At 38.6% G+C, this 27,918-nt stretch overlaps 1 protein-coding gene across 8 annotated transcripts in view; it reads left to right on the top strand.

The window, feature by feature from the left end:
• ROBO1 (roundabout guidance receptor 1) overlaps positions 1-27,918 on the top strand; it is a 1,032,116-nt gene that overhangs the window by 907,457 nt on the left and 96,741 nt on the right. For all 8 annotated transcript variants that reach the window (XM_038413136.2, XM_038413109.2, XM_043509586.1 and 5 more), the window contains 3 exons: positions 1,077-1,197; positions 4,553-4,691; positions 6,008-6,135. In XM_038413136.2, the coding sequence (XP_038269064.1) occupies positions 1,077-1,197; positions 4,553-4,691; positions 6,008-6,135 (388 nt within the window). The remainder of the gene's footprint in view (positions 1-1,076; positions 1,198-4,552; positions 4,692-6,007; positions 6,136-27,918) is intronic.

Below are 27,918 nucleotides of genomic sequence, written 5' to 3'. Positions count from 1 at the left end.
TAAATATATCTTACTGCTACATAGGTTGTGAGGTATGGTATTTCTATCAGGATCTATCTTAGGGAGAAGGCATCATTTATTTACTATACCAGTAATGGAGGGCATAAGCAAGCAGACCCACATTCCTGGTGGTGCATGTGAACAGAAGTCAGATTTTTTTTTAAATTGACAAGCAGTTTCTAAATAGTGTTTTTCAGGTTTTTTTGGTGAGGTACTTAACCTCTCTATGGTTAGTGGAATCTAATTAAATGTAAAGTTGTGATGCAGGTGAGAGGGGTTTTCTGATGTTGTAAACCTTTCATATTTTATAAACAAGAAGACCACAACTCAGCGCTGAATGACAAATTTGTCCCTAAGGTACGAATTAAATATTTTTTCGTCACCAAGCAGAAAGACATTGAAATAATTTGTATGCAAAGACCATATTAGATGTGTCTGATTCTGATATACTAACAATAGAAAGGAAATAGAACCTGTATCTATCAAGCATTAAACAGAAGCAAGGAAAAGCCACTACTGAGTAGTAGACAGATTGAAGTGGAGTATCTTCTGGCTCCATAAAAGTGAAGAGGTTTTAAAATACAGAAATAAAAAGGTATAAAATTAATAAGCTGAACAAAATGCTTTTGGTGTCAAAGTTGTTAATTAGCCTTGTTTCTCCCTGCAACCTCAAATTCCTAAAGCATGATTTCATACGGTTGTTTGTTATCCATAACTAAAAGGCTTTGGAGACTAAAACTTTCTAATTTTAGATGGAAGTCCAAATAAAATTTGCTCAGTATTCTGTATTTTATGCTTTCTATTGCTGAATTGTCAATGTGCAGTAAATGAGATGTACCAAGCAAGAGTCTACAATCAGCAATTAGAGTTTCACAGAATATCGGAGTTGGAAGTGACCTCGGGATGTCATCTAGTCCAACCCCTGCTCAAACCAGGACCAATTCCCAAGAAAAATTAATCATTAATCATAATCATACTTAGCATCTACATAGCACGGTACATCTTTAAAACACTTTACAGACATTATCTAATTGATTATTTTAAAAGTAATTTTTATTATTCTTGACTTGTCCTAGATCAGAGGAGGAAAGCTCATGATTACCTACACGAGAAAGAATGATGCTGGCAAGTACGTCTGTGTTGGAACAAATATGGTGGGAGAACGAGAGAGTGAAGTGGCGGAGCTCACTGTTTTAGGTAAGAGAGACTCCATTGTGTGACACTTCATTAGTGAAAATGCCAGTATTTAATACAGCTTCATTTTTTGGTATGGGGAGAAGCAGTTTTATAGCAAGGGCTTTTTTTTTAATCATCCAGCTCTTTTGCTATGTTAATATTGGGCGTGTTTTTGTGACAGTCATGGATTTCTGCCTCATGGCATATTCCAGAAAATAAATGATCAATATCGGTTCTTCAGTACATAGTGAAATATTGTTGAAATAAAGAGGTTTGTTACTCCAGAACAGGATGAAAATCGAGGGAAAAGAGGAAATAATAAACACAAGTCAGTGAACTATGCTGATTTGTGTACACAAAATATTGATTTTTTTTTCATTTACGCAGTCAGATCTGACTGTTTTCACACTGCAGATAATTCCAGTTTGCACTGACCATAACAGTATTTATAAATAATATCAAAACAAGAATTAACTTCAATAACAAGCATATGTATCATTTGCCTGTTCCATGAGGAAACTAATATAATTTCAGAAACTTTACTGAATCATTTATGTAATGAAATCTTAAAATATGGATAGATCTGTTATCTGCATACGTATACATTGACCTAGTAAAACAGGAGGTGGGCTACCACTTTGAGACTTGCTGAGTGGCATAAATTTGCTACCAAACAACTAGCTCAAATAATCCTAGAGACATTACACCAATGTCTAATCAGTCATTAAGCGGGATTTTCAGTCAAATTAAGCTGACTCAAACTACCTTGATTGAAAAACCACACCTTTTTTGCCTTCGTAGGCAAGACCCTATGATGTCTGCAGTGGAGCCTCAGAATATCTTTGGCATTTCATGGCTGCTTCAGGATCTTCAGTGCAATCCTGATTCTGGACTCTCAGTGTGAAGTGTTGCTTCAAAGCAGTATAAGGCTTGGAAACAGCTTAACCCTGTTTATCCTGGGAACAAACACTTTATGACTGCAAGGTTTACACCCATGAGCTTGGAAACTTCACAGCAACATGAAAGTTCTAAAATAGCTGGATTCAGGTCAAGTTCCTCAATGCTGGCCCTATCTCTAGCAGTGGTTTTTTATTCTGTTTGAGGAACTTCCTCCTCAGTGTTCAGTGATTTGATTTGTTTTCAGTCCAATTCAGATGCTGGATATCTTGAAATCTTGTTCAGTGTTTTTGAGTGGCGGGGAGTTCCTTAATAAGTTGGCAGTATTTAGCATCTCAAACTATGTTGGCATCTTCTCAGCAATCGGCAAGACATTGTGATGATTTTTTGGGGAAGCTCAGGATATTTTCTGGTATATTGCTGTGATATTTTATATTTCAGATGCCTTGGAAGCACTTGGTTTAGAGGTAAATTTAAGTCAAGTCAACTGTTAGGATTTCCATCTTTGTGAAGTCTGGAAATTACAAGAAACTTTGTTTGCATGAGTATGGTTCTTATATTAAGTGCCCATGCATAATTACCCACACCAGTATCTTTTTACCATTATCCCAGGAATGGTAGAATTGATGAGTTATAGTTGCCTTATTGGAAAGTATTAGTTTGATTCTCCTTTCTAAGACTTATAGGAAGAAGGAATCTTCAAGGGTTTTCATTTTGTTTTTTGTTTCTCTTTTATTCAAAATTTATCTCTGATTTTTGTCCTGGGGAACAAAAAAGATTCCCTTCTGGAGAGGAAGAATGGTGTACTGAGTAGGGCACTGGCCTACGACTTGAGAGAACTGGTTCAGTTTCCTATAGATAGATAAGTATTCTCAACTGGAGCAATGACATTTTTGATATTTATCCAGCCAAACTTCTCCTTTCCTTCTTGTACATCCCGAAGATATTTTTACTGAGAGTCTATTATGAAAATGCCCTAATACCTATCTGAAGCAGGCAGAAACTCTTGGACTATTAATATAGCATTTTCATCATTAACCTTCCTATAGGATCTAAAGAACTGCATGACTGCCATGTTCACTGGTATTGCCTAGCAGTCCAGCATGTCACTGTTACTAGGGTAGAATAATTTTTCTTTTGCACAATTTTGCCAAATATCATTATCTAGACTTTTCTCCTTCAATACATCTAGGCTCACCATTTCCAGAATTTCATGTACTGGCTTCAGAGTGCTCAACAGTTTTCCCCGCAACCTTTTTGCACCTACATGCCTTGAGGGCTTTAGGGATTTTTATTACTTTCTAAATAACTGTGCAAGTAAACCTGTTTTGCTTCTGTTGCTCCAATACTTTTTTTATGCCAGTTAGCTGCATTAAACCTGTTTGTGATGGTATCTCCTTTATAACAACCTCTGCTTATTGTTTGGGCTCTTGTAGAGGCAATCATGATAACTTTTACTCTTCAGGAGTGAGGTTCTGTTATAATTTCTACTGTACCTTATGGAGAAAATATATTTACCTGTAAGGGGTATGTTGTTATAAGTTCACTCTTATCTACCTACCTTATCCACAGAGTGGAAAGTGCATGTTTCAAATATATGAATAAAACCTTTTCAGCAACTTACATTTAGAGCTCAGCGAGGTGTTCTCTTCCACTTCATGTGTGTTGAGGTTAGCTGTGAAAAAATTCAAAACCTATAGACGTTCCTGCCTGATATGTGCTATGAGCATAGACCTGTGATAACAGCAACTTCTGTGAAAAAAAATTATAAAGAAGTAATTTTCTTTTTCTTTGTGCTGGTGAGAAAGAAAATGATCACTTTTCTCTTTGATGCACTTGAAATGATTCTATTAAACACAAACTGTTACTAATTACAAGGTACAGTCATACTGAAGATTCTGTGGTGGCTTTAACTAGCCTCAGAATATCTTCAGTACTTCCTCATTGCATCAGGGTCTCTGTGGAGGCAATACTTAATATGTGTCTTCTGTCAAAGGTACAATAAAATAGTGATGCCCGTTGTCAGCTTTGGTGCCTTGCAGCCGATCTGTTTCTGTTGCTGAAGAGAAAATGAGGCCACTTAGGGCTAGTCTAAACTACTGCGCTACATTGGTGCAGCAGCACTCATGTCGGTGGGAAGAGCTATGTCGGTGGGAGAGCATCTCCCACCCACAAAGCGTGGGTGTGGACACCGCTTTAAGTCAATGTAACTTATGTCCCTTGGTGGGGGGCTTTTTGACACCACTGAGCGATGTAACATACATCAAGTTAAGCAGTAATGTAGACAAGACCAGAGTCAGGTCTGATGTAATTTGCATATTTACATTGTGTACCTGATTTTTTTTTTGTTCTTATAACAAAATTGACCTGGCTGCACACAAGTAACTCTGGAATCCCCCCATCAGCCACCCTGAGGCACTGCAGGTATTGCGGTGCTGTGCCTTTAGCTGTAATCTAGTGTTTGTTTCCTTTCCTTTAGAAAGACCCTCTTTTGTGAAGAGACCCAGTAATTTGGCTGTAACTGTGGAAGACAGTGCAGAGTTTAAATGTGAGGCTCGGGGCGACCCTGTACCTACAGTAAGATGGCGAAAAGATGATGGGGAATTACCAAAAGCAAGGTGCAGTATGTTAAATTACCTTTTGGATAAGATCAAGTGCAGGTATCAGTTTGCTATCTAAGAGAGGATAATTCCTGTGCTTGTATGGATGGGCTTGGCGATCTAATAGGACTCTTCTATTTCTGAATTCCATGGTCCTCTGCTTACAGATATAATTCACTTGTGCTGAAAACTTAGAAACAGCTTGAACTAAAATCTTTACAACCTACTACAAAAACAGCAAAAGTATCAAGTTCAAATAACAATGTATGGCAAGAATGAATTCTGTACTTGAAGTAACCTACTGTAATTATCAAAACTACTGTAAAATGTCAAATAAATAATATAATTAGGCTACAGCACCAAGAAGTGGATAATGGAATTGCAATTGATGCAAGATGCAGCCTGTTAATGTATGGTGCTGCTCTTAGGAGACCTGCTTTTTTTGTTATTAAGTCTCCAATTCACATCTCTTCCGTCATTGGCCTAACAGAGTGGAAAGTAAAATAGTCTTGTAAAAAGAAAACACATTTTATGAAGATTTTTTTTTCATGTTTGCTTAAATTCCTAATCATCAGTTTTTAAAGTATTGGTGGTTTTTTTTTCCCCCCCGAAGAGTACACACTGTAACATTTGGGTCCCTTCATCTTCTACAACCACATTTTGTTTCCTGTTAATCCAGTTTATAATTTATCTAAAAACACTGCATATAGGATAAAATAACTGCTTTCTAGAAAGAGAAATACACTGGCTACATTATGCAAAGATGAATAAAAGGTGATGAAATTGGAGGGAATATTATAAGGCTATGTTATTTCCTTATAAAATGATTGAATGAGTTATGTTTTAGCTTGACTTTAAGATGGTGTTTGGTTATGTTCATAAGAACAATGCTGCTTTTTTAATCTTTTAAAACCTTATAGCTCCTGATTTTTACATCTTCCCAAATGCAAATGAAGAAAAATATATGGACTATTTTTTTCTTTTAGAAATATCATTAAATATGCTTAATAAATGTATTGTAATTAAAAGTCGTTAGGCCAAAGTCTAACATCACACCAGATTTACCATTTACGATTATTTTATTAGTGATGGTCTTGATTTTCACATTGTGAGATCAGATTAAGCTTTCAAATATGTTTGTTTTGAAAAAAAATTTCCATAGTTTGAAGGCAATACGCATGTTTCATGTATTGCTTAAATATGTTCATATCTCAGAGAAAAGTATGAATTTGAAGGCAAAAACTTCTTATGTTTATCCTTTATACACTAAAGAAACTGGCAATATTATTTTCTATTTATACTGTCATGCTCATTTGCTATTATATGTATTTAAGATATGAAATCCGTGATGATCACACTTTGAAAATCCGGAAAGTTCTGGCAGGAGATATGGGGTCTTATACTTGTGTTGCCGAAAATATGGTTGGAAAAGCTGAAGCATCAGCAACTCTAACAGTTCAAGGTAAGCTGTTTCTTTATATAATACTTAACCCCAGAAAAAGGAAAGAAAATTGATTTTCTATGCAGTAACTTTAATAGAACCATAATTAATATTTCATGTGATAGGCTATGTTATAAAAAAATACAGAAAAATCATTTTGGTTTGATTATTTGAGCCCTGTTAAACTATTGAAGCATTTCAATTTTTTTTTCATAAGTGTGAAAAGAATTAATGTTCAATGCTGGGAGGGAAGGGAATGTATTTTGAACTTCCACAGGAGAACTTTTTTCTCCTTTCTGTGATTGGTATCATCTCAAATTGTTTTAAGTGGATGAAAATATTGTGACTTCAAGTATCTGTTGGATTTTTTTATTTAAAGTAGTAAAGTTGACATTTTTTAGATTTCAGAATGGTAAGATATTTCACCCACATCTTATGTGGCATCTCTATTAGTGGAAGTTTGCAACCATCGTAGTCCATTCTGTATGATCCTCTGCTGATCTCCTTTTGATCCACCCAGTATACCACATCATTCACCCAAGATCTTTTTCTGCCTCGTGGTGTTCTGCTATCAGTTTTCCCTTCCAGTGCCTTCAAACACGTCGTGGCACTGATCCTTTTAAAATGTGCCCTGCAAATTGAATCATTCTTTTAATAAGATCTCTAATAGCATTTGCTAAATTGCAGTAATCATCAATCTCATCAGATGTTTATTCTTCCAGGTGTCTCTTTTGCTCTTTCTAATCTGGTGTGACTTCAGCATCTGATCTTCTGTAATGATGCTTCCTAAGTAGCAATAATTTCTTAGTTGTTGTATGGCTGTGTCATTCGCTGGACTCTTCATGTTTTCCCAGGATCCTTGTCTAGTGCCATAGTTTTTGTCTTATCCATGTTCCACTTTAGACCATATTCTTTGCCATATTCATATGCAGTCTCTACTAACTTCATGAGATCTTCCAAATCAGCCATCAGCACTGTCATCTGCATAGAAGAAATTATTCACCAATTTTTCCACTCATCTTAATACCGTCTTCTGTTTCCTGTATTAATTTAATTAAACACTCGCTATAAATGTTGAATAAAGTTGATCACTTTGTGTCAGTTTCCTCTCCTGATCTCTTATTAGATTTTCATTTTCATCTCCTATTATAATTACCTTCTAATTCCAGCGTAATTGTTTTATTACTCAGAGTTTGTATCCATCAGTCTACACAGATCTTAATACATTGAGCACTTTGTAGAGGTAGATTCTGTCAAGTGCTTTTTGGAAGTCAGTGAAACACAAGTATGCTTTTTTCCCCATTTCAATTGATCTTTCCAATATGAGCTTCAAGTTCATAATGGCGTTGATCGTGCCCTTTCCACAGTTGAACCTGTATTATTGTTTGCTTATTTCTTTACAATTTTTCCTTTAATTTGGTATTGAGTAACTCACAAATGTATCTTAGAGGCATGCAATATTAGGTCAATTGTTCTGTAGTTTTTACAATCCATAGTGGTGTTCTTTTTAAGGATTTGGATACACAGTTAGGTTGTAAAATCTTCTGGCAATTCTCAAACTTATTCTTCATTACATCTGACAGAGCTTTCAAGCCTTCATTCCCCTATGCTTTTAACAGTTCAGCTAGTATTCTGGCACAACCTAGCGCTTTTTCTTTCGGAAGTCTTTTTATTGCTACTGTGATTTTTTTCGTCCATTATTGACGGGCTTAATTCATCAGTCCCTTTTTTAGGTTTTTTAGGGTTATCATCACCATATAGTTCTATGATGTATTCTTGCAATCTTTCTTTCTTATCTTTAGAGTCTATCAGAGAGTGTCCATTTTTTTCCTTAAGGGTCATATTGATCTCCTTTCTTCTGTAGCTAAAGGCTATTACCTTTTGATACATCTCACTTTGGTCTCTTTATCTTGTTGTTCAATTTCTTGCATTTCTCATTCAACCATTCAGACGTTGCTAATCTGCATTTATTTTGTATAATTTGATTTTGTCTTTGGTATTCCTCTCTTTCTGCTGTTGATCTTTGTGCTTTTACTTCCCTCCTTTTGTCTATCTGACCAATGATTTCATCTGTTTTGAAAACCCATGGATTTTTCTTAGCTAGAAACTTCTTCTCTACATGTTTATCTGCAGCTTCTTTGATAGCATGTTTCAGCTGTTCCCAAGTCACTTGGTAGTCACTTTTTCTTGGTAGTGACTTTATATCACATGATTTGTCAGAGGTTCCTCCTAGAGAGCTTTTGGCTTTCTGTAACTTTTTCAGTTTGATATTCAGATTCATCAATACCAATCCATGATCTGATCCAGAATCTATACTTGGCATAACCTTAACCATCTTAACACTGTTTTGTATACCTACAGTTGATAGTGATAAAATCAATTTGTTTTTTGTACATCCTGTCTGGTGATTCCCATGTATGGTGAGATTAGTTACAGTGAACTTTTTTTTTCAACTAGTGAACCACAGATGTGTGTGTACAGTATATGCATACATACATTTAATACACTAAACCAGATCGATACAATTTTAGTGTCTTTTTTATGTTAGTAATCTATTAAAGCATACTGCAGCACTACTGTTCCTTTGAATGAAAAATCAAGGGAAACTGAAGGAATTACTATGTGTAAAAAAATCTTCATTGCCTTTTTATACACAGTCCAGATGTTCACCATTGAGATAATCCCTCTCTTCCTTTCTCAGCTAGCAGGCAGCCAATGATATCATATTGATGCTTTTTTCCTAAACTAGTGGGTATGATGTTTGTTCTGTCCTTTTCTCTGCTCAGCAGGAGGGAGTTCTGGGGAAATACGGGCTTGAAATATTTTATTCAGTAACAAACTCTTATTTTGACACATTTATTGTAGCAATGAAGTTGTTGGTCATAAAGTGCTTAGCTTGTTCCAGTAGCTGACTCTAGAAATCTTTGGTGCTATCATCTTTTCTCAGCACTGAGCCATCTGCAGCTCTTAAGCACAATAAGGTGGTCTGGAAAGCAGGGCTGGCCTTATCATGAGGCGAACTGCGGTAGCTGCCTCAGGTACCAGACTGGGTGGGGTGCCACTAGGACCCAGAGTGTAGAAAATTGTCTGCTGCTGGTGCATATGTATTCTCTCTGCCCTAGATGCACAGCGATGGTGAAGTGCTGTGCTGGAGGAAGAAGGGCGCAAGAAACATAACAGGCAGGCAGGAGAAAAGGTGAGAGGGAATAACAGAAAGCAGCAGGGGCTGCAGGGAGAGAAAGGAGGAGGAGCCTCTTATGTACCTCTCTAGCATCCCCAGGAGCCTGGACTGATTAAGCTGGACTCCCAGCTTCTCAGGGAGCTTTCTGTTTCCTGCTGCTTCCCTGAACCCATTTGAGGAGAACAGGCAGTCAACTGAAGTAGTAGGAGCCAGTTAGGCCCTTAATACGCTGCTATCTTCCCTCACTCAGGCCCTGCTACCAGCCTGCTTATTTGTCCCCTTCAATTGAGTGTTGAGAGCCACGATAGCTGGCACAGAACAGCAGTCATGAGTGAAAGAAGAAAACGCCCCTCTGGGCAACATTAAGAAAAAGAAAGAATGCAAAAAAAGCTTTTCTATCTAAGCAGGAAAGAGCTCTCCTGAGATACATAGACACAAATGTTCACAGTGAGCCTTCTGCCCCAGTGAGGATGTGAGTGGTGAGGAAGTGCCTGATCTTCCAGTTAGTCAGAGTGCAGGTGACGTGGCAGCTACAACAGCATCTATAAAAAGAAAAGGAGTACTTGTGGCACCTTAGAGACTAACAAATTTATTTGAGCATAAGCTTCCGTGAGCTACAGATTGCATCCGATGAAGTGAACTGTAGCTCATGAAAGCTTATGCTCAAATAAATTTGTTAGTCTCTAAGGTGCCACAAGTACTCCTTTTCTTTTTGCGAATACAGACTAACACAGCTGTTACTCTGAAACAGCATCTATATCTCCATCTCAAATGGATGTAACCATGCACATTCCTGAAGAAAAGTGTAGATCAGAGAAGAGTGTGGTGGAGGCGCAAGAAACAGCTGCTGCTGAGTTTAGTTCCTTAAGTCTAGATGATCCAGGACTGCGAACCCACTTGAGCAGTAGCCTGAGGGACTTCCTTGTACTTCATGGGCCACAGCAAGTGAAAAACTTCATGTTCCCCAAAGACAATGAAAATAGAAGTTTCCATCTAGCACATTACTGGCGTGAAATCCCCAATGGTGACAAAGTGGAGAGGCCATGGCTTATGTATTCAAAAATCCAGAATGCTGCATACTGGTTTTGTTGCAAACTCTTCCAATCTAATGTTCCAGCTACATTGGGTTCTACGGGAACAAAGTACTGGAAAAATCTGGCTAGAAAACTGGCATGCCATGAGAAGGCAGCAGTCACCAGAGAGCATTCCATAGGTGGAAACAGCTTGAGATGAGACTAAGTTTAAAGGCCACCATAGATGATCAGCATAAAGAGAAGATTTCATCAGAGTCTCTTTACTGGCAAAATGTTCTGAAAAGGCTCATTGCCATTATGAGAATGCTTGCTACCCAAAACCTAGCACCCTAACCCTAAGCTGTATGTGCCAAACAATGAAAACTTCCTTAAAATTGTGGCACTGATGGCTGAGTTTGATGCTGTACTCCAGGAGCATCTAAGAAGAGTCGCCACTCAAGAAATGTACACACACCACTACCTTGGAAAAACAATTAAAACTGATATCATAAGTTACTGGTAACAAAAGTCAAACAGAAGATTGTGGCAGATCTGAAGTCAGCAAGATATTACTCTGTTATTCTTGACTGCACACCTAACATCAGCCATACAGAACAAATGACTTTAATGGTGCGTTTTGTAACAACAACAGAACCTAGTGAAAATGTCCCTGCAAAGGTGACTGTCAGAGAGCATTTTCTAGAATTTATTGATATTGATGTTTCTAAAGGAGCTAGTTTGACAAATGTGCTTCTTAAAAAGCTGGAAGATACGGGAATTGCAATAGCTGACATGAAAGGTCAGGGCTACGATAATGGTGCCAACATGAGAGGAAAGAACACAGATCTGAGAGTTAAACCCTGAAGTTTTTTTTGTCTCATGCAGTTCTCGTTCATTGAACTTGGTGGTCAGTGATGCAACATCAGCTTCTAGTGAGGCTGCTGATATTTTTAATGTAATTCAAAGCATCTATGTATTTTTCTCTGCATCAACTCATCAATGGAAAATTTTGAAGCAACATCTGGGAACATCCTCTCTAACACTGAAACCACTGAGTGCCACATGGTGGGAAAGTCAAGTGGAGGCAATAAAGCCTATCAAACACCAAATTGGGAGGATAGATGATGCCATAGTTGCCATTATGGAGGATAATGCTATGGCAGGAACAGTTTGTGGGAGAACAGTGGCAGAGGAAAATTGAATCACCAGAAACGTACATAACTTCAAATTTCTGTGTGGCTTAGTGTTGTGGCATGACATACTGTTCGAAATAAACGTTGTAAGCAAGAGACTCCAAGGTGTTGACCGTGATATGTCTGGAGAAATGGAACAACTGGACAAATCAAAGTCAGACCTATGGTCTTACCAGTCAGATGAGGGATTTCAAAAAGTTCTGAAAAGTGCACAGAAGTTGGCAGAGGAACTTCACACTGAAGCTATTTTCTCACCCATTCAAGAATACAAGAATCACTGAAGAAGAAGACATTCTGATTACGAGGCATGGGATAATCCCATAAGAGACCCCAAACAACAACTCAAAGTTGAATTCTTTAACCAGGTGCTAGATTGTGCAGTATAGTCAGTTGAAGAACGTTTCATGCAGCTCAAGGAACACAGCAGTATATTTGGGATTTTGTATGATATTCCAAAACTCTTCACTATACACCAGCAATGCAGGGCACTAGAGACAGTGTTGACACATGATGACGAGCAATATTGATGTGAGTGATTTAGGTGATGAATTGAAAGCCCTTTCAAGATACATTTCAGCAGGAACAACTCCAATGGCTGTTCTGGAATATATGTGCACAAATAAGATGACCACCCTCTTTCCAAATGCTTTTGTTGCTCTGCGCATACTTCTAACACTTCCTGTAACAATTTCCAGTGGAGAACGCTGCTTCTCCAAGCTGAAGTTAATAAAAACACATCTATGTTCCACAATGACACAGGAGAGGCTGGTCAGCCTTCCAAGCGTCTCAATAGAGCATGAGCTGGCCCAGACTGTGGATCTTCAGGAAGCAGTTCAAATCTTTGCAACCAAGAAGGCATGGAAAGCACCATTTTGATTATTCAAACAGATAAAAATGCCAGTGTTTACTATGCAGACAAGAAGAGTTACATTTGTTGTTCAGGCGTTTGAAAGTTAAGTGTTACTTAACATTTTTGAACAAGACATTCTACGTTTCAGAATAGCAGCCGTGTTAGTCTGTGTCCACAAAAAGAAAAGGAGTACTTGTGGCACCTTAGAGACTAACACATTTATTTGAGGATAAGCTTTCGTGAGCTACGCTGCTGTAGCTCACGAAAGCTTATGCTCAAATAAATTTGTTAGTCTCTAAAGTGCCACAAGTACTCCATTTCTTTTTGCATTTTAAGTTGTTAGTTCTCCTGTTATTGGGGTAGGTAGCAGAGCAGTACCATGAGAGGAGTAGAACAGGAAGAAGGCAGAATTGAGACCTTTCAAAGTTTTGATCCAAGCGAGGGGACATGAGGGCATCATTTGAGCTCCCCGCCTCAGGTGCCAAAATGTTGTGGGCTGGCCCTGCTGGAAAGGAATAATTCTGCTGTGAAGTTCTCATACCAATCCCCCAGGCTTTTTGGAGGTGTTTTATCCTTCCATACATCTTGGTACTTAGACAAGAAAATGAGATCAGGAATTTGATGTCCACAAAATCATTAGCTTCTGTGTTCATTTTCTTTAATTAAGGATTCTCAAATTAAAAACAAAAACAAACAAAATAGTGAAAGAATAACAATTCAAATTATTTTCAAGACAATTTGCTAGATTTGATCCTAAGATCAACTGTTAGTCTTGAAACCAAGGTGCTGCTATTAAAGCAGCTAATTTTGTGATTACAATTTCTCCTGCTACACCTTCGGAAATAACTTATGGCCCCTGTTTTGCAAACACTTACGCAGGTGAATAAATATGCACATGTTGAGTATTCATATTTTTTTCAGGGGCCTACTAATATGTAGAATTATTTAGTTGCATAAGTGTTTACAAGATCAAAGGGGGATGGGTGTGGGGCTGTATTTCCAGAATACCATAATGCTTGTTTGGAATAGGCCCATAACCTAGGCTCTGATATGGCAAAGTTCTTAAGCATATGCATAGGTCCATCTCTATTCAGTAATGCACTTAAACACATGCTTCAGTCACATTTACTTCATGGGATTTAAGCACATACTTCAAGTGAATCGTGTTTAATTGCTTCTCTTAATCAGTACAGCAAAAGGAAGAAAATTGAAATAAATATAACAGAATGACCCTTTGTATTGGCATATTCACAACCTAATAGAGCCAGTGGAAGTGACATTGAAACAAAGTAAGTGGAGACCTACATAGGAGGGTGTGTCTGCACAGGCTTCTGCTTCCTTACCACGAGGATGTCCCAACTAGGGATGGGTGTGACTACCTTGTAGACAGTTTTTTTCATTCCACACACATACATCCAAGATCAAATATGATTAGGTTTTGACCCCCTGCCGATGCTTGGTGTTCCAGGGGACCATATCTGGCATTTTGGGAGACCATAATTACATTTTCAACAGTTACCCAAACCATTTCCATCAGTTCCTTTAATCATCACTTTGATTCATCAATACAGCTATTGGAAAAAGCCTCTCAAATTCTGATGTTTGTTCATTTGTTGTTTACTGGGTTATCACAAGACACATCGCTAAATTATCACAAGATACATATTACTAGATTTCATAACCTTACATCAAGCATATATCATTCATGCTATCTTATGGTAACTGCATTCTTTACTATACTTTTACTTTTTTATAGCCAGCCTGTTTTCAATACTGGTATATATACGTACACTATGTTTCCGTACTTGCGTTATAACTTCCATTATTATTTCTACAAGTATGCTTAGCAGATAGATTTTTTTTTTAACCCAAAACTAGAGATCCTTCAAGATCAGGTCGGGGTCAATGGTCAACATTCCTCATATAATTTTCATAATACATTGCACATAATTAATATGACACTGGCTTTCAGTAGAGACCTTACATGGTCCCTTTTAGTGAATTAAGGAGATCCCTGTACCCCTGGGAACCCTTGTACCTCTGCAGTTGGCATCAAGAGGTCTTTGGATCACAGTCTCATATATCCAAAACAAGGATCCTTTGCATACTCATGTGTATCAGGTTTCTTTAGTCTCAGATGCACCCCAGAATCCTGTGAGCAAGTCACAGAGCATCAGCTTTGAAGAACAAGTGTAAAGGATTCTAGAATACTAGTAAAGGTACTCAGTGTTGACAACTGGACAGGAACAGCGATACTATTCTGGAGGAGTATGTGACTCTAGCAGCTCTGTAAGGTTAGTTAGATCAGGGATCCATTGTGTTTTTGCTTGTAGTGGCAGTTCACTTGAGGCTAACTATGATCCATGCTTCTATGCAAGGGTGATAGTGACCAAAACCTTTGGATAAACTAGGAGCCAGAGTTTTAATAAGATAGGGAGAAGCATCTTTGCTTTGTAGTCTCTCTGCCCCCTCACTCTTCCCATTAGTCCAAAAAAGTTTAAAGGCATGCTGCAAAAAAATCATCATTTTGATAGGGATTTTGGAGGGGGCAGAGGACACAAGGAGTTTGCTGCTTTATTTATCAGATGAGATGTTCATTTTTATGCAGTTTGGGGTGATACTGAGTTTCATTGTAAATACAGTTCCTGTGAGGGTATCTCCAGCTCATGAATTAAAATAAAAATAAATAAAATTCTGATTTTTTTAATGTGGCTTTAAAAATAGTGTGATATTTCGAACCCACTATTGACATTAGAGAAGGACCCAAACAAATCCCTGGATCTGAACACCCTTGAATTTTGAAGTTGGGTTCCTGATTTGGATCTGAACGTCCTGATTTGAGTCCCCCTCTAATTCAAATGTATTTTTCCTTTTGAAAGCAGATTTGTTTTTATTTCTAAAACTCTTAGGTCATATCCTGCCTATAATTCCCAATCAAAACACAGACAAAATAGTAAGCCACAAGTGAATGTCCTGTAAAATGTAGTGATTCTTTATTAACAAATTTGTGAAAAAACAAATGAGGGAAAGCACCACTTGTGGTTTTATAGCTTAAGGAACAGCCATTTTACCCTTAATGACTGCTTTAACTATGACAGCACTTGAGATTTCCATCAGTGATCTGTTGCCTCCACTATTTCAAATGAACTGATATAAATCTTAGGTTTCAGAGTAGCAGCCATGTTAGTCTGTATTCGCAAAAAGAAAAGGAGTACTTGTGGCACCTTAGAGACTAACAAATTTATTAGAGCATAAGCTTTCGTGAGCTACAGCTCACTTCATCGGATGCATTTGGTGGAAAAAACAGAGGAGAAATTTATATACACACACACAGAGAACATGAAACAATGGGTTTATCATACACACTGTAAGGAGAGTCATCACTTAAGATAAGCCATCACCAGCAGCAGTGGGGGGAAAGGAGGAAAACCTTTCATGGTGACAAGCAAGGTAGGCTAATTCCAGCAGTTAACAAGAATATCAGAGGAACAGTGGGGGGTGGGGTGGGAGGGAGAAATACCATGGGGAAATAGTTTTACTTTGTGTAATGACTCATCCATTCCTAGTCTCTATTCAAGCCTAAGTTAATTGTATCCAGTTTGCAAATTAATTCCAATTCAGCAGTCTCTCGTTGGAGTCTGTTTTTGAAGCTTTTTTGTTGAAGTATAGCCACTCTTAGGTCTGTGATCGAGTGACCAGAGAGATTGAAGTGTTCTCCAACTGGTTTTTGAATGTTATAATTCTTGACATCTGATTTGTGTCCATTCATTCTTTTACGTAGAGACTGTCCAGTTTGGCCAATGTACATGGCAGAGGGGCATTGCTGGCACATGATGGCATATATCACATTGGTAGATGCGCAGGTGAACGAGCCTCTGATAGTGTGGCTGATATGATTAGGCCCTATGATGGTATCCCCTGAATAGATATGTGGACAGAGTTGGCAACGGGCTTTGTTGCAAGGATAGGTTCCTGGGTTAGTGGTTCTGTTGTGTGGTGTGTGGTTGCTGGTGAGTATTTGCTTCAGATTGGGGGGCTGTCTGTAAGCAAGGACTGGTCTGTCTCCCAAGATCTGTGAGAGTGATGGGTCATACTTCAGGATAGGTTGTAGATCCTTGATGATGCGTTGGAGAGGTTTTAGTTGTGGGCTGAAGATGATGGCTAGTGGCGTTCTGTTGTTTTCTTTGTTGGGCCTGTCCTGTAGTAGGTGACTTCTGGGTACTCTTCTGGCTCTGTCAATCTGTTTCTTCACTTCAGCAGGTGGGTATTGTAGTTGTAGGAATGCATGATAGAGATCTTGTAGGTGTTTGTCTCTGTCTGAGGGGTTGGAGCAAATGCGGTTATATCGTAGCGCTTGGCTGTAGACAATGGATCGAGTGGTATGATCTGGATGAAAGCTAGAGGCATGTAGGTAGGAATAGCGGTCAGTAGGTTTCTGATATAGGGTGGTGTTTATGTGAGACCATCGCTTATTAGCACCGTAGTGTCCAGGAAGTGGATCTCTTGTGTGGACTGGTCCAGGCTGAGGTTGATGGTGGGATGGAAATTGTTGAAATCATGGTGGAATTCCTCAAGAGCTTCTTTTCCATGGGTCCAGATGATGAAGATGTCATCAATGTAGCGCAAGTAGAGTAGGGGCATTAGGGGACGAGAGCTGAGGAAGCGTTGTTCTAAGTCAGCCATAAAAATGTTGGCATACTGTGGGGCCATGCGGGTACCCATCGCAGTGCCGCTGATTTGAAGGTATACATTGTCACCAAATGTGAAATAGTTATGGGTCTGGACAAAGTCACAAAGTTCAGCCACCAGGTTAGCCGTGACATTATTGAGAGAGACAAGGTGGGTGAGGTAATATCTTTTATTGGACCAACTTCTGTGGTTCAAGCTTACACAGAGCTCTTCAAATCCATTTAATATAGCTTAATAAATAACCATTCCTAATTTTTAAAAAATTGCATTTTTGAATTGGGGGTTCAATTAAGAAAATATGATCTATGATATTCTCAAACTTTTTCATGTTGTGACCCACATTTTAATATATTATTTCATTAATTATCTTCCCTACAATTCATGATCTCCTGTACCAGTTCCCATCTCAGTAGTAACTGCACAACATCTCATGATAGCTACAGCAAATGCTTAAAGGGAAAAAGTAATGTTAGAAAAGGTTTTGTTTTGTTTTTTAATGTCAAGTCTCTGAATCCAAGTTAGCTACTGGAAACAAGGAAGGAAACCAGCTGCCTCTTAAGAAATCAGTCCAATTGCTATGGACTAGCAGTGGTCCAAAGAAGTATGATATTAAAAATATGTTAAAGCTAGGGGTTTTCAACTTGCCAATTTTTTTTTGTCAGTGCTGTAAAGAACATGAAAACAATGGCTTTTAATCACCAACTAAAGAATATTTATGTAAATAGAGCTATTGAAGATTATTTTTCTAATAGCTGTAATTTCCTAAGCCTTAAAGTTATGAAAAAATTGATAACTGATGTAATAGTCTTCACTGTTGCAGACTTTGTTTTGTTGCTCTTATTCTAAAGCTAGTGTTTAAATAATTTAATCAGAATGGATTAAAATATAATTTTACAATTCTCAATTTGCTCAATTTTTCTTCTGTTGGGGGATTTTTGTGTGTATGTATGAAATTGGTTGATAATGGGGTGACAATATTATCCAGTGGTTGGTTGGATCATAAACAAGTGTGTATATTTTATGTTGATTGTGAAATATCCTTGGATTATATGAAATTATGCTAAACACCAATATAAAGGTTATCTTGACTTTTCTGCTCTGTGTTCAACTCCTGATTTGTTTTTTACAGGAAGATCTACAACAGTGTTTCTCAAATGTGGCCACTATGGCTGCATGCGGCCACCAGGGGCTTTTCTTGTGGCCACAGCCTCCTGGGCAGTGACTGGGGGTGGGTGGGCCCTGCCCCCCTCTGGATCCACAAGGTAGCCAGAGGTAGCCAGTGAGTTCCCCACCTTCCTGAGGGCAGTGAGGCTCGGACTTCAGGCCTCAGCCATGGAGTAGTGGGCGGCAGGCTCCAGTCATAGGGCTTCGGGCTCTGGCCCTGGACTGGGCCGTGGGGGTGGGCCCTGAATTTACACTCCCCCACACGTCACCCTGGGCCCCCGCTGCGCTGTCTCCCTACCCACTTTCTCATCCATGGCTTAATTTGTCCTCTGGCTTGCCAAGGCTGAATAAATCTGCTGTGAAAATTGATATTTGTACGTTTACTAATATCACTTTTAACAGCCTTCTAGCTAGCTAATAAGTCTGCTGCTGTGAAAATTGATATTAACAAACATATAAATATTACTTTTCACAGCAGCAGATTTACTAGCTAGCAAGTTTTTGGGGGGGTTTTGTTTGTTTGTTTTTAAAGAAACCACAGCACAAAAACACAAGAATGTGCAAAGCACCTTATTTGTGTTTCTATTGTCTGGGTACACTGCAAGAAGGACAGGAGACTTGTTATGGGCTTTAATCAGGCCGCAACTTTATTATATAGATGTCTGGGACTACTCGACAGATAAAGTGTACCGTGGAGGCAAATCCATGTTTATTCAAATCAGTTCAGTTCTTTGGGGCTTCCACCAGCCCCCATTTGTTTCCATCCAGGTCCCCCAGCCGACCCATGGCTTGGCCCTTATCATCCACCACCCTCGTAAGACGGTTAATGAGGGCTATGAGAACGGGTTGGGGGGTTGGCCCCCTGCCGTAGCAATCATCAGAGTCCCTAACCCCTTCCCCCATTCTATTCCTTTATCCAGTACCTCCTTTTAAGTCCTTTACCAGGCCATTATCTAGTCACTGGCTGTCCTCCCTATGGAGTACCTGCACTGAACATCCGCCCAACCTTACAAAACTTAGACACCATGTGTTAAACTTAGACACCATCTGTGCTAATTGGTGACAAATGCTGACTTTTCAACAGTAAACACTGCACTCTTACATTGTTTTGCTAAGGAGTAGGTTTACTATACCATTTTGTGACTACTATGTTTGGTATGTTTCTCTTTCATTATGTGTTGAATAATAGCTAGGGAAGTTAGAGGGACAAATTAAGGATAAATACAGTACTCTTAAAAGTCTTCATAGTGCAAGCTACAGCAAGTAACTAGGCACTATGTCATGATCCTCCAGTGCAAGAAAAATCTTGTTGCTGCAGGCCTGAATGATGTACATTGCACATGTAAATTCTGCTTCCTGCAGGAGCAATATGCTTACTTCTATTGGTATCCTCTTCTATTTGCTGTGAATGACTGCAAAGGTACTCCCAAGATTGTAGTCCAAACATTTTCCTTCTCTTTATGGCACATGCCCCATCAGCCATGCACAATATATTCTACAAGATTCATTTGCCACCGCATGATACTGCTGAGGCTTACATCATGCATCCTGCTGCTTCTCTTTCTCTTACTGGGTACCCCTGCTTCTCAGTGCGAATATGATGGGCTTTCTGCTCTCATTCCATATTTCAGAGGCAGGTATGATCCTTTTTGTATTGGCTCTTCTCCAAGCTAACTGCCAGCTCTCCCTGTTGGCACTACAGGAGGGTCTAAGGCATTTTGAAAGCCCAGGTTCTGTCACTATGCAAATGAAGAGGTTCCACAGAGTTGTCTCCATGAATTCTCCTTTCTGGGAAGTATTTTATGGCCTTGTCTCTTCCCCTCCCTCCAGCCTACAAGGAGTTTAAGTACAGAGAGGGTCCTTTGACAGGAATTAAGGGAAAACATTGAGTTCCTAAGTGTTAGCACTCAATGCTGCCACTTTCTGAAATGCAGCTCAGTAAATCCAGGGCAGAAGTTCTGACCAGGCTAAGTTGATATATCCTGGAAACAGAGCAGTAGTAACTAAATCAAAGGGGTTTCTCTTCCCAAAGATGTGGTTCCTTCCCTGAGCAGCTCTTTTCTACCACGAACAACAGGAAAATAGCCAAGTTTTGTTGCTGATACTGGCGAATCCAGGCTGGTTAATTCCAGATTCTTAATTTGTGTCACTTTTTACTATCTGTAATTAGAAGTTCCTGATAATTCATGATTTGTTTTATGGGTTTAAAAGCCAAAACAACTTTGCAGTAGGTCTGCCATATGTGAACTCAGTTTTTTTTTTTAATTTTTACTGCTAGCAATGTCGGGCTTTTTTTAATTCAGATCTGTTTAAAACTGTATCTGTTTCACTTGACAGTATTCCTTACCAGGTAACACAAATAACATTTTCTAAGGTTCAAATGTTATTTCATGATAGTGATTTACTTTCCTTCCTTTTTACTGAGTGTCTGTAGCCAGTGATCACGGAGTCTTCCCCTGCTTTTCCCAAATAGCTTTAATGTATTGTCAGCATAAGGTTTCCATTTGTTAATCCGTAATTGTACAGTTTAGTTTTAGCTTTTGCAATGGAGCCTAACAGATTTTGTTCTGAAAGACAGAGAACATTTTCTATGGGTTTTAAATAATCTTTCCTAAGAAGAGAACTGTGGTGCCAAAACCAGATGACTGAGGAAAATTCAGAGTCCATTATCTCTTTAAAAAAAAACAAACAAACCCATATTAGACGGTTCCTAGGAGTTGTTCCAACTGCATTAGACCATCATCACGTCTTTTATACTCTTATTCAATAAGCTTATTTACAGTTTGACTGGCTTTTTTTAAGGCATTAGTATTTACTTAGATTGTAATAGTAGCTAGGTCCTTTCTAAACACAGCAGAAGACACAGTTCCTGCTCTGAGCTGTGCAGAACTAAAAAAAAATGCTTCATTTATGGCATTGCTTCTGTTTTGAAATGAATGGAGTGTAAATCTGAAGTAACACAGTGGAGATTCACGTCCTATCTGTGCTCCCTAAGTTGTCACTGGTTTATAAAATGTTTTCTTCTAGAAATCTCTAATATGCCTATTTTTTGTCTTTTCTTTGGGAGAAAAACAGGTTGAAGGACTAAATCCTCTCTCACACACACACACACACACACACACACACACACACACACACACACACACACACACACACCCCTCTATACTTCAGAGATTCTCCAAGGGGGGTTATATCACCCCCAGGCAACGACTACAGAATTTATAAACATTTTAAACTGAAAGTCGTGCATGTTTTAACCTGAGAAGTGCTGACTTTTAGAACCACACAGCAGGTGGTCTCTCATTTTTTTTTATTTTGTAATGAAAATCTTTTTAATCAACTTTTTTATTTCATAGTTGGTTTCAGTAAAGTCTGCAATATAGACAAATAGTTTGAGTAAGTTTCTTTCTCACCCTCCTCTTCACAAAAAGCCACTTGACTGCAGTATTTTTCAACTGAATAGCATTCTTCATCTGAGGATCTTAAAATACTTTAAAAGTAACCTTCACAACTCCATATAAGGCAGATATTAATACAGTGCTGATTTTACAAATGAGACACAGTCACACAGTGTGGATGGGGCCAGATTTTAGTGCCCAGCACCCCCAGTTTGGAGGCCAGCTTTTCCAAAGGGCTCAGTCCCCAGTAGGCATCTATATGAAGTGACCAGATTTTTAGGAGAGCCAATAACTACCATTGAAAACAAAACAGGGAGATTTAAATGATATGTCAGCCTTGTTCTGGTGTGAATTTCCTGTGCCAACTGAAAAGGCTGGTGACATCTTGGTGGTAACACCAACACAGAATTGTTTGTCACATGCATCACAGAGCTCCAGCTGCATGTGTGTCTGGCTGCTCAATGAAATGTGGAAAACAGTTACGAGTTTGAATCTTTGCTATTTAAATTGACCTCTTGTTACTTGTGGCTTCAGAGGTGATGCAGCTAAACTATCACAATATATGTGGTGATGACATACCGTGCAGTTTTGATAACATGTCCTAATAACCTACCCACACATGCATGTTTCACACCATATTTGCAACCAGCTCTAGGCATAATTAAATTTTCAGTATTGAATTTGTTCCAGTACAGTACCTGTCTTTCCCAAATGGTAGCATCAAACTTTTGCTTACACCACCCACTTCCTGTGAGACCATGCTACTTTCCTGAGATGTCTTGATTACAGCACAATCCGTGCGTGTCGTGGGAGTAGCACTTTCAGGAGGAGCTGAGAATTCCAACCAATCCACTTTGGAGAGACCTATTCAAATGTCCATCTAGGAAGAGTATTTGACCAGTTGAGGTTTATTTATAAGTTGAATGATATATGTTAACGATCTTGACAGCTACTTTTCAGTGGCATTTCACTTTTTTTTTCTTGATGTGCATTTGAAGCATTATTGTTGAAATTGTTGGGGATTCCACCACTTCCCTCAGGAGACTGTACTATGCCTAGATCTTACTCTGACAAAGATTTTTTTCTGATGATGACTACTTATATGCAATATTATTAAGCTAAATAATCCCCCTCTTTCTCTCCTTGGCCTTTATCCTCTCTCTTTCTTTCAGATTGCTATCCGTCTTAGTCAGCATGTAAGGTGCAGTTCATAGCAAGTAAAATTACATGTAGTTTCTCTATATAACCAAGATAACTTATTCACTTTAGCTCACAATCTGAAACATGAGGAAGTATTCAAATCTTCCTCAGTATAATTGCATCTAATGATTTCTCTAGCAGGAATTGGAATCACAAACCACTATGTTAATTTAAGAAAGATATTACAAAGAAATGTCAAAACTCCTGCTGAACCACATACTTGTATGTGTACTACCCATATGGATCTAGACTGTGATACTCTTACTCACAATGAGTAGCACCTTACTACACAAGGCACTCCATTGAAGTCAATGGGACTATTTATGGTGCAAGTTATTGTTCTTTGTGAGTAAGAGTATCCAATCAGGCCTTAAATGAAAATAATTTCTAACAGAATACTTGAAAAAAAAGGTCAAATTATGTATGTATCTGAATAGCAGTAAGTAGCAGTTGAAAATAGCATTTCTACATGGAGACCAAAGAACAAGGGTGAAAAGGGATACCCTAATTCTTCTGTAATGTACCTACTGTTATTTTCCTATATTCTTCCTAGTTGTGGCATACACACAGATGAATGGCATTTAATTTTTTTAGAGCGGGAATTGTTGGTAGTCTTTTATTGCTCTGTAGAAAATGATACTTTACACAAATGACCACATGAGGAATGGTCAATCTTGAGGATACTAAGGGTTTCAAATTGCTTTGTTAAGATCAGAGCAACTTACAAAGAGAAACCACTGGAGAAAAGGAATACAGCACATTGACTTAGACTACCTTTTTTAAGAATACATGTATTAAAAAATGCAAGCAAGACAACTACGCAGTATCGGCAATCAGTTTGTAAAAAGGAAATGTTATGCTATTTACATACTGGAGTCTGTATAATTTAATTATTTTTAGTTAAAAATAAAAAGTGTGTAATTATATTTGACTGTTTAGTGATGTCAGGTTTGGAACATATTTCTGTGTGGTTGACGCCCTTTTATGAGTAGTTACTTTAAAAGTAGTGGAAGGGCTTCTGGATTTTTCAAAAGAATTAGCGTTCAAAACTCGATCAGCTAATTAAGCACTGACAACCCATCACACACATACTTTTCTATGCCCTTTAGTCAAGCCACTCCAGTAGTTGCTGCTGCTGTTTGGATTACCATGGGAGCCCTACTAATGGACCACGCGGTATAGCACACTGGGAAGAACCAGGGGATCAAAAGTTTGCAACACAGCCATCATAGTGCAACACTTTCTTTTCAGAGAACTTGCTCCCCTTGGCCAGCTCTGCAGCTTCTCCACTATGTTCATTTTTTCTCTTCTCTCTGACTGGCCCACTGCGTCTTAAATGCTCTGTGCCCGCTCCATTGCCTATCACCCTACCTATCTACTTCTCCTTCCCAAACTACCTGTCTGCTCTATCCCAACATACATAAGCACACAGCTGCCACTAGCATCCCGTCTCCCATCAGTCTCTGTCCTTGTAGGCTTGTCCAACCTCTGTTGTTTCTCACTTGAAAGAGGATTAATGTGCTAGTTCTTTATTTGATATTCAGAGGATATATAAAATCTGGGCAACATTCTTAAAATATTTGTTTCCCCTGCAACAGAAGTGGAAACCCCATTACCAGTCACTTGAAATTTTGACAGGCATTTACAAGTAAATACCAGTTCATTTAAAACTTCTTGGATTAAAGTTTTTAAGAAGCAGTACATACATGAATATTACAATTATTTGATTCCTATTGTATAGAATTATATGGTTTTGAATCTTTTATATTAGCATATATAGTGCCATAGAAGAGAAGTGTCAAGAAGGTGATGAAGAAATAAAGGATTAAGTATCCATAGTTCTAAAGTTTTAGAATGGATTTTATTTGAAAGATCAAAAAAAAAAAAAAACCAACCAACCCCTTCCCCCCCCCCCCCCGAGCTCTGATCAAATAAATTCAACTTGCCTCAGCTGGTACCTTCTGAGAACCTGGCACTAATTCACAAACAGTAATAGTTATACTGATAATTAATGAAAAAGTAATATGATAATACATGGAACTTCTTTAGTGCCTTCCAGCATGAAATCTCAACAGCACATTATAAATATAAATGAACAAAGTTTCTTATTACCTTAGTCCTTTGTTTTGTGAGGTAGATAAGTATTATCACAATTTTCCAGAATGAGAAACTGAGGCACATGAAGATTGTGACTTGTCCAAGTACTGACTGGGAAGTAAAGCCAAGCCAGTAACTGAGATAACCTAACTCCATGTCTTGAGCTATAATTTTTAAAATCAGACTAAACACAATGAAACATTAGATCTATGTTTGCATACACTTCTGTGGGGAAAATAACGTGCTATTTAGAAATGCAGACATTACATACTGTGTATTTGAAGCTATTCTTGATCACATTTGTACATCTGTCAAGTACAATAGTTGTTTCTCTGACATCCACAACTTGTACTTATATGCAGCATTGGGGTGCGAACTAGCAAACTCCTGCTCTAGTGAGTAGACTTACTGACATCAGTAGTCCCAATGAGACAGATAGGATTGATGGCATGAGTAAAGTATTAAAAGATTGTCATTAATTGGCAAATCACTTTGTTCACCATTTTTTGTTCATTTCTCTCACTGTAAATCTTCCATTTTAAGAAAATAATTGTAACAGCAATAATATTGCTCCCTCTATGTATTTAACTTTTAAATGCACAACTCTGTTGCAATGTGAACTTAATGTCTTAAAAGACAGTGTTTACCTGAAAGTGAGTTAGTTTCAAAAATGTTAAAAAAGCTTCAGGTACCACACCTCTTCCTGAGTCTCTTTGCCAGTTTTTGTGGTTTCGCAGTAACATTTTTCCTATTTAAAAACTAGTTTTCTTACCTTTGTTGATATGTGAAAAACCATCACAGACATAGTGGAAACTGACTCATTAAAAGCTGTACACAAAGTGCTGTCAAATGCAAAACTGTAATAATAGAGTCCTTTTCTCACTTCTCTTCAGTTATAATAACTTTAACTATCAAGAGAAGACTAATAAAGCTCAGGAATCCAACTTTTTTTAGGCACGTGATGCCTCTTTAGCAGACTTGCTTACATTTTGATATGAAACTCACTCTTTGCCCTCACCACAAATTTGTAGCTGACATGATGCCCTGTTTCTAGAGGGATTTAGTTTCATACATTAGCTGTGTTTTTACAGGTGAGCAAAAAGCTTCAGTTGCTTGATGGAGTTATTTTTGACGTACAATAACAAAATTCTCTTGTAAAAAAAAAAAAAGTTGGAATGTTAGCACTTATAAATTAACTTGATTTTTGGGAATGTAATTGACCAAGACAGATGTGTATCTGTTGGAGGTTTCAGATGGACTTTACTGTGGAGAGCTTAATGGCCGGAGCAGGCACTGGGCCTGGCAAGGAACAGGCCATTCTGCCCTTACCTTATACACAGCACTGCTTGGTTTTAGTCCCAATCTCCCTCCTTTTTTTGGAGCCACTCCTCTTCCTGTGAGCGAGAGCTTAAACTTTTCTCCTTTTTGGTATTTCTAAAGAAACAGAAAAGCAGTACTTCACAGTGAGTTCCAAAGTGCAAGAATTTAAAGAACATTCCTTTTGAATTCTGTTCATTTCTTTTATCAGCGTCTTTTGATGTGGGATACGAGTTGTTGGGTTGTTTTACTAGAGGGCCTCTGAAAATTCCAGAATGTGTCAGATCGTATTTTCACATGCTTTGGGCAGAGAGCTGTCTGTTCAGAAAGAGTGATGCTGCGTAGTGTAGTACAATCAAGAGTAACCTGAAGTTTGGCTTTTGAGATGAGGAGTGGAGCTGCATCCCAAACCCCAAAGGCCATCAGTTGGCCACTTCTGCCATAATGACTTCACCGCATATGAAGCTGGTGCAGGAGCTGAGGGGAAGGCATTGTATAGCTTGCTGGAGGAAGGAATGTACCTCTTTAAGGGCTACAGAGGCACAGAGTGAGTTTGCAGCAGCCACAGAGCAAGTCAGTGTGAGGATGCTGACCGATCCACCCAGCTGACCGAAATAGAAGGAAGTTTATGTAAGTACATGCCAGGCAGGAAAAGCTCTCTTTTACCAGGACCAAGTGGAGCAGCATCCACCCTCCCACCCATGGAAGTGGTGAAATACCAGATTGGGCACTGTGGGCACTGTACTAGTCATTCCTTTCTCAGGGGCCTGGGAAGGAATTTTTCCTTCACTGACAGATTGGCCTAGGCAAAGTGGGTGTTTTTTCACCTTCCCCACAGCAGGATCAGAGGTTTTTTGGTTGGAAGCAAACATGGGAGTTAGTTATGATGACGCAATTCAATATGTTGACATGGGGAAGATAATCAGTGCAAGTACTCCATACGGAAGGGATACAGTGATCAGATACATGGATTGTAGGATTTAAACGAGGTATCTGTTAAAGGAGTGGAAATGGGGAGAGAGGGTTGGTGCTCTTATGATTGATTTTGGAGGGAGCCAACCCCACCTCCCTTATTTCAGCCCACCTTAGCTGTAATTTGACGGGAGTGGGTTGTAAGATCCCGGCAGCAGGTGGGCTGGGGACCAGGATGAGAAAGGAGGAGAGCTGACTGAAGCCCCCTGGGTATATATGGAAATGATCAAGGAATTAAGTGCATTGTACACTTTTATCTGCTGGGTACTTACTCCCATACAGTTAATAATAAAGTTGCAACCTAATTAAACCACATCTAGTGTCTCTTCTTCACCTCCTGGTATAACCAGAAAAACCATTTATTTGCCTGTATAATGTGAACAGGATTATTTTTCCTGTTTACCTTTTGAGAAGTAGTGAACCCAAATATTAATGTAAAAACTACCATTCAGCTTATTTTTGCAAAATTGAAAATAAAAACTTGAAAACCTCAGTTCACACACCCCTCTTCATAACTCTTCCACACCTCCCTCCTAAAATGATTATTCCTACTTATTTGCAATGTATGCTGTATTTCATCCAGTTTTGTTATATTCAGTTACAGCTTCCTGGCTATACCCTGGTCCAAAAGAGATACTGTTTGAATATGGTATTATAACTGCATATTATGTCTACTTATTTTTCGTAGCACACCTGCAGTCCACAATATGTTCCATTTATTTGAACAGTA

Source organism: Dermochelys coriacea, chromosome 1, assembly GCF_009764565.3.
Source record: "Dermochelys coriacea isolate rDerCor1 chromosome 1, rDerCor1.pri.v4, whole genome shotgun sequence".
Lineage (NCBI taxonomy): Eukaryota > Metazoa > Chordata > Testudines > Dermochelyidae > Dermochelys > Dermochelys coriacea.
The sequence above is the reverse complement of the archived record's forward strand: the minus strand, read 5'-3'. Positions and strand labels throughout refer to the sequence as shown.